At 34.4% G+C, this 17,215-nt stretch overlaps 1 protein-coding gene across 2 annotated transcripts in view; it reads right to left on the bottom strand.

Annotated features, from left to right (window-relative positions):
• LOC138333314 (GON-4-like protein) overlaps positions 1-16,468 on the bottom strand; it is a 56,947-nt gene extending 40,479 nt beyond the window's left edge. The window contains exons 1-13 of one of the 2 annotated variants that reach the window (XM_069281610.1): positions 16,319-16,468; positions 15,368-15,958; positions 14,763-15,006; positions 14,271-14,405; positions 11,730-11,849; positions 10,936-11,082; positions 10,117-10,206; positions 7,969-8,137; positions 7,237-7,359; positions 6,759-6,870; positions 2,913-3,021; positions 851-940; positions 144-396 (exon numbers count right to left, since the gene is read on the bottom strand). In XM_069281610.1, coding sequence (XP_069137711.1) covers positions 144-396; positions 851-940; positions 2,913-3,021; positions 6,759-6,870; positions 7,237-7,359; positions 7,969-8,137; positions 10,117-10,206; positions 10,936-11,082; positions 11,730-11,849; positions 14,271-14,405; positions 14,763-15,006; positions 15,368-15,753 — 1,978 coding nt within the window. In that variant the 5' untranslated portion in view covers positions 15,754-15,958; positions 16,319-16,468. Of the gene's footprint in view, positions 1-143; positions 397-850; positions 941-2,912; positions 3,022-6,758; positions 6,871-7,236; positions 7,360-7,968; positions 8,138-8,961; positions 9,091-10,116; positions 10,207-10,935; positions 11,083-11,729; positions 11,850-14,270; positions 14,406-14,762; positions 15,007-15,367; positions 15,959-16,318 lie in introns of those variants that run through there. The other variant, XM_069281611.1, reaches the window with a different exon arrangement.
• Positions 16,469-17,215: the final 747 nt, after the last annotated feature.

The following is a 17,215-nucleotide window of genomic DNA, read 5'->3' as shown; positions in this document are numbered from 1 at the left end:
AAGTAAGTACAGTGGTCTCACAATGAATTCAAATAAATCTGTAAAGAAAATGTTGTTGAGTAAATAATCAGTTAACTGGAAGAAACCACCGGTGTTGGGTTCACTTTTTTACGGTAACGTAATATGAAGCACGTGTCACAAACCTTGATCACCATCGACAACCTCTAGTATCCTGTCTTTCTGTAAGCTGGTAAGTTTTTTGTAGTTTTCAGCCAAAAGATTAGTAAGTGACTTGTCCGGAGAGGAATTCCGACCCTCAGGGTCTGGACACTTCTGCTCCCATTCCTTTGACTGAGATACTAATTCTAATGCCCCGTCGAGGTTATGAGCGTAAAACGTGGAACGTCGGTCAGGAGTGACCAAAGAGCTGGTACTTGCAAAACTTTTTATCTCCCTCTGCAAGGAGAATATTTACACATTCTTAACTTTGGATCACCTTCGAAGAAAAAAATGTTAAGAAATGGTGAAGTCAATTAAGCACTCATTTGACTATCACAGCCTAATATTTGTTAAATCATGCATGAAAAAAAATCATGATTTTCATAATTAGCAAATAGCAACAACATTGTTTATGCAAGAGATACTAGTTAAAATAATGGACTTGTTCTTGTGTGAAACAGATAACTATTGCACAGACATTTTCTTTCTCGTCAAAACCTTTGTTTGGGGCAAGTGTAACAAAGTACTTCCTTATCAGGTATAATCAGTTAAGAAGCAGGAATTTTTCAACCGTTTTGAAGATTTATATTTATATTTCAATAGATAATGAGGAATATTTAATCACATGGAAAGCCTTCTTCAATCAGGGTATTTTATAGATGACAATAAATACAATTTTCAAAATACTTACAAGAAGAAATATACAATCGGCGGCTACTGAACCATGAGTCTCCTTAAAACTCTGAGACACCACATACAGTTGGGACAGCAACTGTACATGCTGTAAATATAGAGTACAGTCCTAATTAGCAATTCCAAATAGTATGATAAACAGTAATGATATTCTAACATGCTGCATACATAGAGTGTTGTTCTAATTAAAATTCTCAATTGTATGATATATATAAAGTAATGATATTCTAATATGCTACATACATAGAGTGCTGTTCTAATTAGCAATTCTCAATAATACCACATATAATATTCTAACATACTATACATTCTCAATTGTATGATATATATATAAAGTAATGATATTCTAACATGCATGCTGCATACATAGAGTGCTGTTCTAATTAGCAATTCTCAATAATACCATATATAATATTCTAACATACTATACATTCTCAATTGTATGATATATATAAAGTAATGATATTCTAACATGCATGCTGCATACATAGAGTGCTGTTCTAATTAGCAATTCTCAATAATACCATATATAATATTCTAACATACTATACATTCTCAATTGTATGATATATATAAAGTAATGATTTTCTAACATGCTGCATACATAGAGTGCTGTTCTAATTAGTAATTCTCAATTTTACAATACACTCATTATATTCTAAAATAATGCATACATAGGGTGTTGTTTTAATTAGGGCTGTTCCAGCAAAACATATATGGTAGGGGGGGGGGGGGGGGGGGAAAGAAATTTGGAGACCCACCGATAGAAGAAATTTTCAATTTTGTTGACCCCCACACATATCCATTTTTTTGTAGTAAACAAGATCATGGTATAGAAGCGATTTAATTTTGTATTTAGCTCCGACATCTTTTTGAATTGACATATTTTGATTTCTAGTATCACCGAAGAGTCCAAGGACAAAATTGTACTGTATATAGTGCAGTGAACTATTGTTTGATGTGTTACATCTATTATGTAATTTGTATAAAGGAATAGTCTGCCTAGAACCAGCAGAAAATCTACTTAAGATACTGAAGTGTTGTACAAGCGTAATGAAAGAGTAGACATCTGAACATTCACACTTGCGCTTGTGAACTGCCACTTTTTCCTCAACTTACATAGTAATACAAGTAAATTCAAATAAAATCTGTTGATTACTCTGTACCATTGCCAAGTTTGATTGAATATAACATGTTTTAGATAAATATTCTGCCATTATTATATCAAAACACCCATAAAAAAATAAATTGTTTTTTTTAATTGAAGATGAACAAGCTATTAGTATTGTCAGAAATTAACATTTTTCTCAACAGTTATTTTGCAGTCAGGATGACTGACAGCATTATAAAACACAAATTTTGCATTTGATTTCGAAAGGTTACAAATGCTTCCGATAGACCACCCACAGAAGTGATTTTATTGAAACGCCACCTTGGCACAGAAGTGATTTTATTTTGATCCCACCATGGCACATACTATTATTTAAAGTGCCTTCCCTGGGTGCCATATATGTTTTGCTGGAACAGCCCTTAGCAATTCTCAATTGTATGATATATATAAAGTAATGATATTCTAACATACTGTATACATAGAGTGTTGTCCTAATTAGCAATTCTCAATTGTATGATATATAATATTCTAACATGCTGCATTCATAGAGTGTTGTTCTAATTAAAATTCTCAATTGTATGATATATATAAAGTAATGATATTCTAATATGCTACATACATAGAGTGTTGTCCTAATTAAAATTCTCAATTGTATGATATATATAAAGTAATGATATTCTAATATGCTACATACATAGAGTGTTGTTCTAATTAAAATTCTCAATTGTATGATATATATAAAGTAATGATATTCTAATATGCTACATACATAGAGTGCTGTTCTTACTAGCAATTCTCAATAATACCACATATAATATTCTAACATACTATACATTCTCAATTGTTTGATATATATAAAGTAATGATATTCTAACATGCTGCATACATAGAGCATTTATTGGAGATATGGAAAGACTGTTGTGTATGTAAGTGATTTCTGCACACAAACCTTTCTCATTTGATCCTCCACCTGCATTCGTTCTGATTCTGTCATTTTTAGGGCACCAGGAGCAGAAGATGTTACCACAGTGGCAACAGTTCTCTGCTTCTTGTGTGATCTGTAACATGTAACCCATGTATCAATAAAAAACAGATCTAGAAATTTACCGCTGAAATTTTATTTCTGATTTCAAATGCAATATTACTATCAAATATACTGTATCGGTGTTAGTTTCTGTAAAGATGAAATTTTCACCGTTTTTGCGTTACCTTGATAGGGGCACAGAAATTTCATCTGCAACATCACAAGTAATACTGTCAAGACTGTCTTATGTGACTTTCCAAGGGACCATCACAAAAAAGTCATATAAGACAGGGAGTCACTTAAGGCAGTCCAAGTTCATCCGCAACATCACTGTACAAAAATCTGTCTTTAATTGTCTGTTAATTTATTCTTCATTATAAATATATCAATTAGACTCTAACTGATTTTTCAAAAGATAAATCAAACATAATAATAATAAAAAAAAAAAAAATTATTTAATTTTTTTAAATTAAAAATCAATTAGATCTAGTTATAAATTACAAACAGACATACATTGATGCTTGGTTTTAAACTTTGTTCAAGAAAAAATCCTATCTGGAGGGGGCAATATTGGGTTAAAAATCTCATTTTTTGCAATTAAAAAAAATATTTGTATATCATGGTTTTTCAAAAACACAAAAATCACACTTGTCAGAAAAACAACCATTGCAAAACAATTGCAGATGTTGTGTAAATTAAACAAGAGGCCCATGGGCCTTAACGGTCACCTGAGTTTGAATATATAATGAAACAAATAATGAAACAAATTAAAGACATATAAACACCATATGCTGTGCCTTGAAGTTGGTCAGTGATTTATAAATTTGACTTTTTAGACTATGAAGAGTATTTGCTTCCATCAAACCTGTGAACTTAGAGGTATTTTTTGAAATTTTAATCATTTTGACCCTGTTTGGTCCTGCCCCTCTGGTCCCCCAGGGGGTCATCGAGGACGTATATGGATGTTAAAATGCTATATCTTAGGCTAATAATTCTAATCAAGTTTGACTAATTTCCTACGAAAATTGGGCAAATAATGTTCAAAAATATGTTTTTCCTATATAAACTAAAGTAAACTTGACCCCCTCCCCAGGGGGTAACGTGAGACCCCAAGGTCATATAATTCACAACTTTAATAAAACACCTTAAGACCTTTCCATCTATAATTATTTGATTCTACTATATCCAGAATTTTAGAAGATTTTTGAAGTTTTAGCCTATTTGACCCTTTTTTAGCCCCGCCCCTCTGCCCCCAGGGGGTCGGCCAGGACCAATGTGGATATGATATCAAAATGCTATCTCAGGCTAATAATTCTAACCAAGTTTGACTCATTTCCTATGAAAATTGAGCAAAAAATGTTCATTAATGTGTTTTTCCTATATAAACTACAGTAAACTTAACCCCCTCCCCAAGGGGAAACAGGAGACCCAAGGGTCATATAACTTACAATTTTTATAAACAAACTTTAAGACCATTTTATCTATAAAGTGTATTTGATTATACCATTTCAAGAATTTTAAAAGAAATTTTTGAAGTTTTAGCCTATTTGACCTTTTTTGGCCCCGCCCCTCTGCCCCCAGGGGGTCGGCCAGGACCAATGTGGATATGATATTAAAATGCTATCTCAGGCTAATAATTCTAACCAAGTTTGACTCGTTTCATATGAAAATTGAGCAAAACATGCTCATAAATGTGTTTTCCCTATATAAACTATAGTAAACTTGACCCCCTCCTCAGGGGGGAAACATGAGACCCAAGGGTCATATAATTCACAATTTTTGTAAAGGACCTTAAGACCTTTCTATTTATGAAAAGTATTTGATTCTACCATTTCCAGAATTTCAGAAGAAGATTTTTGAAGTTTTATAAAGCCTATTTGACCCCTTTTTTAGCCCCGCCCCTCTGCCCCCAGGTGGTCGGCCAGGACCAATGTGGATATGATATTAAATTGCTATCTCAGGCTAAAAATTCTAACCAAGTTTGACTCGTTTCCAATGAAAATTGAGCAAAACATGCTCATAAATGTGTTTTCCCTATATAAACTATAGTAAACTTGACCCCCTCCCCAGGGGGGAAACGTGAGACCCCAGGGTCATATAATTCACAATTTTTGTAAAGGACCTTAAGACCTTTCTATTTATGAAAAGTATTTGATTCTACCATTTCCAGAATTTCAGAAGAAGATTTTTGAAGTTTTAGCCTATTTGACCCATTTTGACCCCGCCCCTAAGGCCCCTGGGGGTCAGTCATTGAAAATTTGTTAATAGGATTAAATGGCCTTCTCATACTGATAATTCTGACAACATTTGACTCATTTCCTATTACAAATGACCAAATAATGCGCAAAAATGTGTTTTCCCAATATAAACTATAGTAAACTTAACCCCCTCCCCAGGGGGAAACTAGAGTCCCCAGGGTCATATAATTCACAATTTTTGTAAAGGACCTTAAGACCTTTCTATCTATGAAGAGTATTTGATTCTACCACATCTGTGAGTAGAGAAGAAGATTTTTGAAATTTTACTCAATTTTACCCCTTTTGGCCCCTCCCACAGCCCCCTGGGGGGTGGGGACCACATAATTCACAATTTTGATTGGCCTTATGCCTTAGAAGGTTTGTGCAAAATTTCATTGAAATTGCTTCAGCAGTTTTGGAGAGGAAGTCGAAAATGTAAATTGTTTACGGACGGACGACGCACGACGACGGACAAAAGGCGATTAGAATAGGTCACTTGAGACTTCGTCTCAGGTGACCTAAAAACAAAACATTACTACTGTACAGTAGAGGTACCATTTTAAAACTTGGGCTTTATTTTGCTGAATTTTACAAATCTACTGTACACTGCTACCAAATGGCGGCCATTACAGAAGCCCAAGTCGTGTGCATTTGTTTTTACAAGACTTTTTGGTGTTATGAGAAAAGTTTGAAGGAAATATAAGGTTTCTGACTTTGGGATGGCAGTTATAATGACTGTTTACTCATATCAAAGAACGAAATTATGTTTGGTCGTAAATGCCATATACAAAACAAGAAAAGAGTCACCCACGCCAAGCCATAGGATGATACGGTAGGCAAAATAAAACATGCCGATTTATTAATGTGTTCCGTTATTAATTGTCAATGTTTACCATTGTTTAGTATTGAGAGATATCTGAATGATATCTAGCCTTTTTAATAGTTTAAGGCAAAATTTTGTGGAAAAAAACAATCTTTCAGGATCCGTCAAAACTGGTAATGTACTCTTATCGTAGTCAACAGTCGATGTTTAGTTCGATGTTCACACCTCTTTATATTTTATCTATCATAATTATGGCTTCAGGCGAATGAAAAGTCGCTCAAGACAGACTTTTTATGATGTTTGGGTTGTAAAAACATGGTCGCTTGTCACGTAAGACAGGGAGTCACTGAAAACAGACCCATTATATAGCAAAATACGTTGGGGGGGTCTCAAGTAAGGTCACATAAGACAGGGAGTCGCTACATACAGTGGGTCGCTCAGACAGTCTCGACTGTACTAATATAAAATATATATTCTCTCATAGCCATATAACTAAATTTTGATATGGTAATATTTAATTTTCCAGATTTATGTAGCCACATGAAAAGAGACAATATTTGGCAACACAGTGTGAAGTTATTTCTGTATTCATCTAAGCTGCATCTATCAGTTCATAAATGTCGTCAAGGTAACAGAATGTAAAAACTGATCAAAAACTGATATTAAAACTATGTGATAAACATTTTTGTTTTCGCCAAATTAAAACCATACTTGATGAGGTTGTTTCTGGCCATTTTTTTCATTTTTTGTTTTTCTGTCTCCTCAAGCTCCATATCTTCATACACATCAAACAGTTCATCCATTAGTTGATGCATTTCCCGCTCTAAGGAAAAACAAAACACACACTGCATTTGTCTTAAACACAGTATTTCAGTGATTTTCTAACTCAATAATTTAATGGGCCTTTTCAATTTAGAAAACACTACATATGCATCTTTCTTGAATCATGTATACTTTAAAGAGTTTTTCTTTATTTGAAAACATTTCTCTAGGGGAAGGTGCCTTTACTCAGCCCCAAATAAAAAATTCTGTATTTATACTACAGAAATATTTAAACTTGACTCTATTTAGACCATATTACTTGTCTGTTATTGCAAAAGTTCATTTTTCTGAATCCTTTTTGCAGCAAAATTTAAACATTCACAAAACTAATTTGATTAAGATATCTTTTTATGAAATGCACACATACTAGATACTTGTACTGCACGGTCGGACCGTAAATCTTCTCTATCGACCTGGGATTTAGCTGCATCTTCCAGATAATCATACTCTGGATCTTCCTCATCGCCACCGTCATTAGTATCCTCTGTTTCTGGAATAAAATATTCAGGAAATGTCACCAGAAGATTAGATGTTATGAATATCTAGTAGAATTTTATCTGATGTTCACTTAACTAACATGGGCATTTAAAGCGTTTGAGGTGGAGAAAAGTCAGAACTTGATTAGTTTTGTAAGTATTGCTTTTTCACTTTTTTTCCATATTTACTAATAATACAAATGAGTTTTCAAAACAATTTGTATCTGAATAGCAGTCTCCAAGTCGATAATACATATGTATCAGTGTATAAGGCCAACACTGACCATAAGTTTTCACTAGTGAAATAAGAGTACTGTCCACAAGGCTTGACCAGTAAAATACCAACACTGACCACAAGGTTTGACCAGTAAAATATCGACACTGACCACAAGGTTTGACCATTGAAATATCAACACTAATCACAAGGTTTGACAAGTAAAATACCAACAATGATCACAAAATTTGACCAATGAAATACCAACAATGACCACAAAGTTTGACCAGTGAAATACCAACACTGACCATAAGGTTTGACCAGTTAAATATCAATCTGACCTCAGGGTTTGACCACTGAAATACCAACACTGACCACAAGGTTTTACCAGTGAAATATCAATACTGACCACAAGGTTTGACCAGAGAAGCCAGGAAAGTTTGCCAGTCGTTATCATCACACTGCGTATCGTACATGTCTGCTGTGATGTCAGGGGCAACAAAAGTTGACTCTAGCTCAGTAATGGTTGTCTCCGTCAATGACAGTTTAGATCTTGTTCTCAGGGCAATGGTTTCTTCCTGTGAAATTATCAAAATTGAATCTTAAATTAGATTTTGTGACATTGGTTATCCAATTTTATGTTAAAAGTAGATTCACATAGCAGAATCATTCTGTTAATTTCTGTTAAATGAGAACAATATCAGAATTTCTTGCTTTAATACACAAACAAAATAATCTATTTACTATAGAAGAAATTCATACTATTGAGGATGCAGATTTTCTTCAGATTGGAAATAAAATAAAGACTGGATGGTGTTGTAAGCTTGTAAACATTATTTGATATATTTGTATCTTGTGTTTGTTGTTTATCTTGTTTATTTTGATATACTATAAACCGAATTTCTTTTGCACTTGATTTACTTTCAAGAATTAAGCAATCCATGTAAATTCATGAAAATTAGTCTCCCCAAATAAATATCCTCATCATTTATATTGGGAGGAACTTTCATTCATTTTTTTTAAATTCACAAAACTTGATCTTTGCAAACTTGCTTTGAAATGCAAATAGCGAAATTCAATAACCACGTAGGAAAATTGGTTCACAGTACATGTACAGGTACTTGATCAATGGCACTGATTCATGTACCATGTGATACCCGATAACTTTTGTGTGGGACTATTGTTTCTATTGGTGATGGAAAGACATCAAAATATGATATCCCACGCTAACGTCATTTTTTAAGCGGGAAGTAATTATATAGAGTTACTTTCCATCGTCACTGGAGATACTAATCTCACACAAACGTTCTCGTGTATCACATGGTAATTGAATTAGTCCAATCATAATTTTAGCCGAGTATACAACCAGTCCAGCATCCCACTACAAGCCCCCTTTGGATACCTCGGTTTTATCTGCTGCTGCCATAGCCTCCTGGTATTTCCTCCCTAAAGGTGTCTCTGGCTTGGCGGCCCCATAGGGCTCCATCCTTCCTGTAAACAATTAACAAATTCTTATCATGTCTGTATTAACTCATTCATCCCTGAAGACACATTTAGGCTCTTAGATCTAAGACTAGCCCAGTTCATTATGAAATTTCAGGGGTGATTGAGTTAAATTCTGTAAGTGCCTTTATTTCTGAACATTTTCTTGAGATTGGAAACAAAAGTTTATGTAAGGATATTTTTATACACCAATAAATGTTTCTTGTGTAATGACCAGGGCAATGGTTTCTTCCTGTGAAATTATCAAAATTGAATCTTAAATTAGATTTTGTGACATTGGTTATCCAATTTTATGTTAAAAGTAGATTCACATAGCAGAATCATTCTGTTAATTTCTGTTAAATGAGAACAATATCAGAATTTCTTGCTTTAATACACAAACAAAATAATCTATTTACTATAGAAGAAATCCATACTGTTGAGGATGCAGATTTTCTTCAGATTGGAAATAAAATAAAGACTGGATGGTGTTGTAAGCTTGTAAACATTATTTGATATATTTGTATCTTGTGTTTGTTGTTTATCTTGTTTATTTTGATATACTATAAACCGAATTTCTTTTGCACTTGATTTACTTTCACGAATTAAGCAATCCATGTAAATTCATGAAAATTAGTCTCCCCAAATAAATATCCTCTTCATTTATATTGGGAGGAACTTTCATTCATTTTTTTTAAATTCACAAAACTTGATCTTTGCAAACTTGCTTTGAAATGCAAATAGCGAAATTCAATAACCACGTAGGAAAATTGGTTCACAGTACATGTACAGGTACTTGATCAATGGCACTGATTCATGTACCATGTGATACCCGATAACTTTTGTGTGGGACTATTGTTTCTATTGGTGATGGAAAGACATCAAAATATGATATCCCACGCTAACGTCATTTTTTAAGCGGGAAGATTATATAGAGTTACTTTCCATCGTCACTGGAGATACTAGTCTCACACAAACGTTCTCGTGTATCACATGGTAATTGAATTAGTCCAATCATAATTTTAGCCGAGTATACAACCAGTCCAGCATCCCACTACAAGCCCCCTTTGGATACCTCGGTTTTATCTGCTGCTGCCATAGCCTCCTGGTATTTCCTCCCTAACAGGTGTCTCTGGCTTGGCGGCCCCATAGGGCTCCATCCTTCCTGTAAACAATTAACAAATTCTTATCATGTCTGTATTAACTCATTCATCCCTGAAGACACATTTAGGCTCCTAGATCTAAGACTAGCCCAGTTCATTATGAAATTTCAGGGGTGATTGAGTTAAATTCTGTAAGTGCCTTTATTTCTGAACATTTTCTTGAGATTGGAAACTAAAGTTTATGTAAGGATATTTTTATACACCAATAAATGTTTCTTGTGTAATGTTTCGATGACCAGTACGGTGTGTATACAGTTATCTTCATCAGACAAATGACCAGGCAGCATACATGTAACATTAGGTATAAAACATGTAGGGTTTCTCTTAGAATTTTTCTGCAATAACTACGTAGCAAAATGACAAGTGATAGAAATTTTTTACAACTTTAAAACCAAAAACAATTCAACCACTTCCATATAGACTACATAATTCACTATCTGGCCCTTGTCGAATCTGTATCCCTGAGTATTCTGGCATAAGTGTATAACATGCCATCTCCTGAACTTATAGTAATTAAAATCTGTATAAATGGTAATCCAGGTTATACTAGCCAAATTTACTGGTGACTGAAGTTAAACTGTATTAATGTGTATAAAGATGTCCATCATAATGTGTATTAAGATGTCCATCAAGGTTAAAAAAAACATTTTACAGATCTAAATTGTCACTTTATAGTTTTGTATGTATACATATAATGTCCTGGTAACTAAGGCTGTTGCCTAGCTACTTACATCCCTGGTGGAGGGGGTAATGTTGAAATCAGACAGTTGACGATCACAGGATTTAGGGGTTCGCGGCGTTGAGGGTGCCGGAGAACCTGTATCGCTGACTTGTGATGATGTCATACTTTCGCTGTCTTCATCACTTGCAGGATCCGGCTGGAACAATCAAAAATAAATGAAGGTGTACCCTCTTGTAGTCAATTAGCTACAAATTCATTAAAAACAAAAAATAACCTTTTTTTCAGAGGTCTACATGTTTATAGTTATCTGATGAATCATAGACTACTACAAATTTCTACTCTAAATAAATAACAAGTACTGCTTTTCTTTTAATGACTTTATACACCAAATCTCTGTTGTTAACAAGGGGTTACAGACTAACGGTAGTAGAGTGGTTAAAATGTGTAGATTTCCACAAGCCTTTCACCTCTGGATTATAAGTTTATATTCTATATGGGGAACTTGTCATAAACTAACCACTAGTCGGTGTTTTTCGTCCAGGTACTCCGGATTTCCTCTACCTCCTAATGGGAATAATTCACATACCATGTGATACCCAATAATGTTTGTGCAGGACTATTGTTTCTTTTGGTAATGGAAAGATGATATCGTCATTTCAGCAGGAAGATTACATACAGTTCCATTCCAATCCATCACCACTGAAGATACTAGTCACGCACAAACGTTATTGGGTATCATGTGGTACATGACGTAGTCATAAACCAGCCACACCCTTAAATGACCCTGGTAGATACTTGAATGTTTAACTAATGAAATGGTAAATAAAAATAATTTAAATGCACCTCTTTTGATGGATCATATTCATCGTCTTCTTCCTCATCATCAGGAAAATCCACTTCAAGGAAACTGGCCCCAGAGGGTTTGGGGTTCTTTAGAGGCGATAGTGGCCATGGATGCAAAACCTGAAACAAAAGACAAAACAAATCATATGGTTATCAAAAATATATCATCTCTTACAACAAATAATATACACATTTTATTTACCCGATTACCGGCTATTTTGTGAGGAACACTAATATACATATGTAAAAGTAGCTCCGATGACGTAGCTCTGAACGACGGACGGAAGATTTCTGACAGATGGTCGTCGGCAGAGCTACAATTCCGTACCATTGACTGTAGTTTTGCAAAACATCCAGCGGTGAAAATGTTACATTTCACGTGTGTCATGTAAATTTGTAATTCAATTCAACAAAATCAAACATCTTTAACACAAAGTGATTATTTATTTACCTATCTCCATGCCTAAATTATATTTTGAAGCACTTTTGAATGGCTCACATCTCCAGCACGGCTCACTTGGCCTCCATGATGCATCTCATTAGAAAGTCTCGTGCTCCAAATATGGCAACTAGTACCATATATGGAATGACCAACGAATTCTTACTACGAAAGAAATATACTGTCAGAGCAATTTTAATATGAATTTAAAAAAAAATGTTTTTGCTAAATTTTAAATGATCCTTACATTTGTTCAGCTTCATAATGTTTTTTCTTAATTTGATGCCTTTTTTAAAACTTCAAAATGTTGCTGTTGAGTGTTTCATTTCGTCACGGTTTCAGGTAAATCAAACATAAGATAAGATAAGATTTATTCTGGTTCAGGACAATCATGAGTCCTCTATACCCGACTCGTATAGATACATATTACATATTAAAGTCATAAATGCATTTATAATATGTACACATCATACAAAATCGTGGTATTATGATATTGTTGCTTCGTAATTGAAAAAAAGTTCCTGATTCTTCCAGTGATTATGCAACTTATTCTTAAACGAATTTACATCAATTACTGATACTACATGTTCTGGCAGTTCATTCCAAATATTTACAGTTCTTATAGCAAAATAAATCTTTCTGACTAATGTTGTTGATCGTTTTGGGAATATTTTTTTCGTATGTCCTCTAGTACTATTGCGGTCTGATGCATCTTTCCAAAGTAATATGGCATTGAAACATTCTTTATCGTAGAAACGACTTGTTATCTTATATAGTTCGATCATATCTCCCCTGATTCTCCAGAAGGCTAGCGTTGGTAAATTTAGTTTCTTCAACCTGTCCTGGTAGGTCATGTTTTTCATTTCTGGGAGACATCTAGTTGCTCTTCTTTGAACACCCTCTATTTTTTCAATATGTTTTTTTAGATGTGGTGCCCACACAGGACTGGCATAATCGAGCTGGGATCTTACTAAACATTTGTATAGGGGAATAAATAACTCTTTATCCATAAACTGGAAAGTTCTTCTGAGAAGTGTGAACATAGAATTTGCTTTCTTAACTTTTTCTAATATGTGTTCATCAACAGTTAGTTCTGAGTCTATAGTTACTCCTATGTCTTTTTCCTGGATGGTTTTCTGCATTTGGTTTCCGTTGAGATGATAAAATTGTTCAGTTTCATAGTGGTTCCTGCTACGTCTTCTGCCTATCCTCATATGCTTACACTTTCCAGTGGTCCATTCGGAATCTATGCCGTTTACCGATACTTTGGCGGTGTTTTTGAACAGAATTATATGTATGTTGTGTTCTCCTTGGATTTTACAACTAATAGTTGTTGAAACATTGTAATCGAAAGGTTTGTGAATTATATGTTGATCATAGATGTCAGAACAATACAGTTATATATGGATATTATCCAAAAAATATATTTTTATCAGTCTCAAAAAGCCCAATGTGGATCACATTGGGGCTTGCAACGCTACCGGCAATAGGGTGGAATTTTCACCCTACTGGGAACAGAGTGGAGACAGGGTATGATTATTCGTTCAAATGTAAATGGAGCAGATTGGTGTGGTTTGTACAGAGTGTTAAATACAGTCTCTGTCACTCAGCTGATGGAGCATGCTTCTTTGACTCAGTCGGTAGAGCCGTTAATTTCCACGCCGGAGACCCGGGTTCAATTCCTGGTCGGGCACTCGACAGGAATGTGTATTTTCCCTGTTCTTCTAAACATATACTATTTGCTATGTAATGTCTCATTAAATTACTAGAAATGTTTGTAAGACATACATGCTTCCACATATCTAACAGGGATAAGACAGGACGGATATATTTCAAGAGTTGTTAAATGCTCATCTTAATATTGTATACCAATGTAGTTGCTTTTATTGGTGGGGGATTAAATATCCACAAACAATGGAGAATAAATGACTTTTAGAGCTTGTTAATGTTAAAAATTAACAATTGCACAAACATTTCCTTGTGCAATTTAATATCAAAGAGCAGATCGCGACATTTTTTCCACACAAAATCACACAATGATACAGTATGATGAGTGGCAGAGTGGCTAGGTTGACTCTGGTGTTATTTGTAATACTACTTACATCCCCCTCTTCTTGAATGATATGCTTGACCTTTGACCTTGTCATTTTGGGTTCATAGTGAGCTTCAAACTTCTCGTTTTCTGCAAGCAGGGTGTTCTTAACCATGGCAACCACATGCTCATTGGTAATTACTTGCTGAAAAGACCATACACAATAACAAATATTGAGAATAACCATGACTTGAGCATTATTTTAAAATAAAAAATTGCTATTCACACAAGTTATCTTAATACTGTACTCAAAAATTTTGTAAATATACAGGATTTCATGTTAGGAATAATAAATCTAAATGCATGTCCTGAGTCATATATATGTATAGAATTTTTAAAAGATTTTATAGAATATCTGGATTTCAGTCACATTCGTACATATTGTGTTTGGCATGAAATAGAAAGATAACCCATGGAAAATTTGTAAATTACTGATAAATCACTGTCTTTGTGACTTTAAAAAATATAAATACAGGAAACCACAGATCTTTCAGTAACTTACATGTAAAAGTTTTTTAACATTGGATGTGGTGAGATTACTACGGAGAACATTTTCCTCAAGGGCCTCATTAATTGGTGCTTCTGTGTCAGACTCTTCTAAGATTGTCCAACAATTATCATCGTCTGAACTTTCACCATCATCATCATCACCATCATCCTCACCATCCAACAACTTTGCCTCCTCTGATGCACTTTGGATGTCAAGACTCTTTCTCGCTACTTTGGGTCGACTTTGTGTTAGCTTTCTGCAATAATTTGTTTTCATGTAATTGACATTCAAGCAATTGCCAACAACTATATATTATTTATGAAATACAAGATTGAATATACTTATACATAATCAGACACCATTTTTATTAATTATCATTTACCGATTGAATATACTTTTACAGACACCATTTTCATTAATTATCATTTACCTGTGTCTTCATAAAAAAATCTTTTGCTACCATATATCATTTTATTTTACCATGTACCAGGTAAATGTCAAAAATTTGATAATGTTCTGAAATTAGCAAATAGTAATACCTGGTATAAACTATGTTCTGAACAATCACATTTATTTTAACCATAATGAATTAGTAATTGGATTGTCAAATAACATACCCTGGACTTCTTTTAACCCCTCTTCCCTGAATTTGAGAGAAACGTTTGCCTGGAGATTTGTACAGCTCCCTCCTCCTCATTCCTGCATCTCTGCTTTTTTTGGCAATTTCTTGTCGAACCTGCTTGTTAGATCTGTGGATGGCAGTAGCCAATTCTCCACTGGCTGAGTTCAAGAAGCTTAACTGTTCATTTATAAAGGCTAAGCTCTCATCTTCATTCCTCTCAGATGGTGACGTGAACATGCTGCCATCTTGAGGAGGTCCCGATACTGAACTCTGACCTTGCTGTTCTAATGATGGTAGCTGGTTTCTTAAAGCTTGGTTCTGTCCACATTGGCTTTCACTACTGCTATTAGCACTGGTAGACTTATCTTGATTTTCACTCATGCTGGTGTCTTTATACAAACCTTAGAAACAGTATGTTAATAACATTATATAACGAACCTATCCCCCCAAGTTTGTAGTCTAGGTATTATCACATCTTTTACATTTCAGGAATTTCAGCCTTTTCATGAGCGCAACACCGTGCAACTGCATGCATAATATTATCCGCTTTGTACATCTTTGTTCACTGCTCATAGCTACTGCACATCTGTAAATATAACATATATAATACAAAAAAAGTAAAGCCATTACACTATCACCTAATAAAGAAGAAATACAATAGTATTATGTACCTAGTGCGACATTGAGAAACTTCTGATAGACACGACGTTATGAAAATGTCTCGTCTTGTTAAATGCACATTGTTGGAAATCTAAGACAGAATCATACCGAAAATTAAATAAAAGGCTGATTTCCACAAACAAGAAAAGTATATAAAATACAAACGATTCAAAACAAAAACAAACAACAACCTCCTCGTCCTCTCATTTTCCTAAATTCTTATCTACTGTAATATTCCTACATAAACTTGCTTAAAGACAAACCGGCCCAATCGAAATTTTCAAACCTTTTCATTCGTCACCCTATGGAGGACCTAGAGTATCCAAAATAATCATGGAGACATTACAAAAATATATATAAAAACGTCAGGCGGCTGCCCACGGATCTAGCGCCATTTTTCTTCAAAACACGGTAAAGTATCTTTCGGAATGATGTTTTGATTTGCAAACAAACGAAACGAACTCGAAAAAAGTATGATACCGGTTCAGTGGTTCATAGACCATTTTTTCAATTCTGGATATATCTTGATGTCTATTTGGGATTATATCAATGGCTGAATTCCTTGTAAATTCATAATATCCAAATGCAATCATAGATGTCAGTACAATTCCATATTGCGGCACTAGAAAATTTTGATTAGTGGCGCGTTCGATACAACAGGGCCGTTTTCGATTATGCGGTTTGACTGGTCGGACCTAGTTGTTCGTTTATGAATTAAAGACGGACCTGGTGATATTATATCGTTTTCAGACGAGCTTTGACAAAACCCACACAGGCCTGTATCAGAAACTGCAGGTCCGTCAGGATTTATACCTGAAATAATGACTTTTACAAACGGTCGAACCGGTTGTTCCGAATGGAGTACGGTTAAAACGGCCCCACTGCAATAACGGCCCCAGTCGAAACGGCCTCACTTTTATGTAGGCAGATATAAGACAAAGCTTATGACGGAACACATTGAGATTAATTAAAAGTAAATTTAAATGAATGAACATGTTTGTTGTCTATCTTATTAAAGATGGTTGGTTAGGTTAATACTGTATACCTACATATACAAGTAAATGATGTTTCAAATGATGATTTTTTTTTACGTTCACGATCTCTAGCAGCGTTTGATAGATCTAATATTCAAGTAAGAAATCAATTTGAAATGTCTTCAAAATACTTTTAGTATTGATTTCTC

Source organism: Argopecten irradians, chromosome 10 (genome assembly GCF_041381155.1).
Source record: "Argopecten irradians isolate NY chromosome 10, Ai_NY, whole genome shotgun sequence".
Taxonomy (NCBI): Eukaryota; Metazoa; Mollusca; class Bivalvia; order Pectinida; family Pectinidae; genus Argopecten; species Argopecten irradians.
This window is presented reverse-complemented; position numbering and strand designations above follow the sequence as displayed.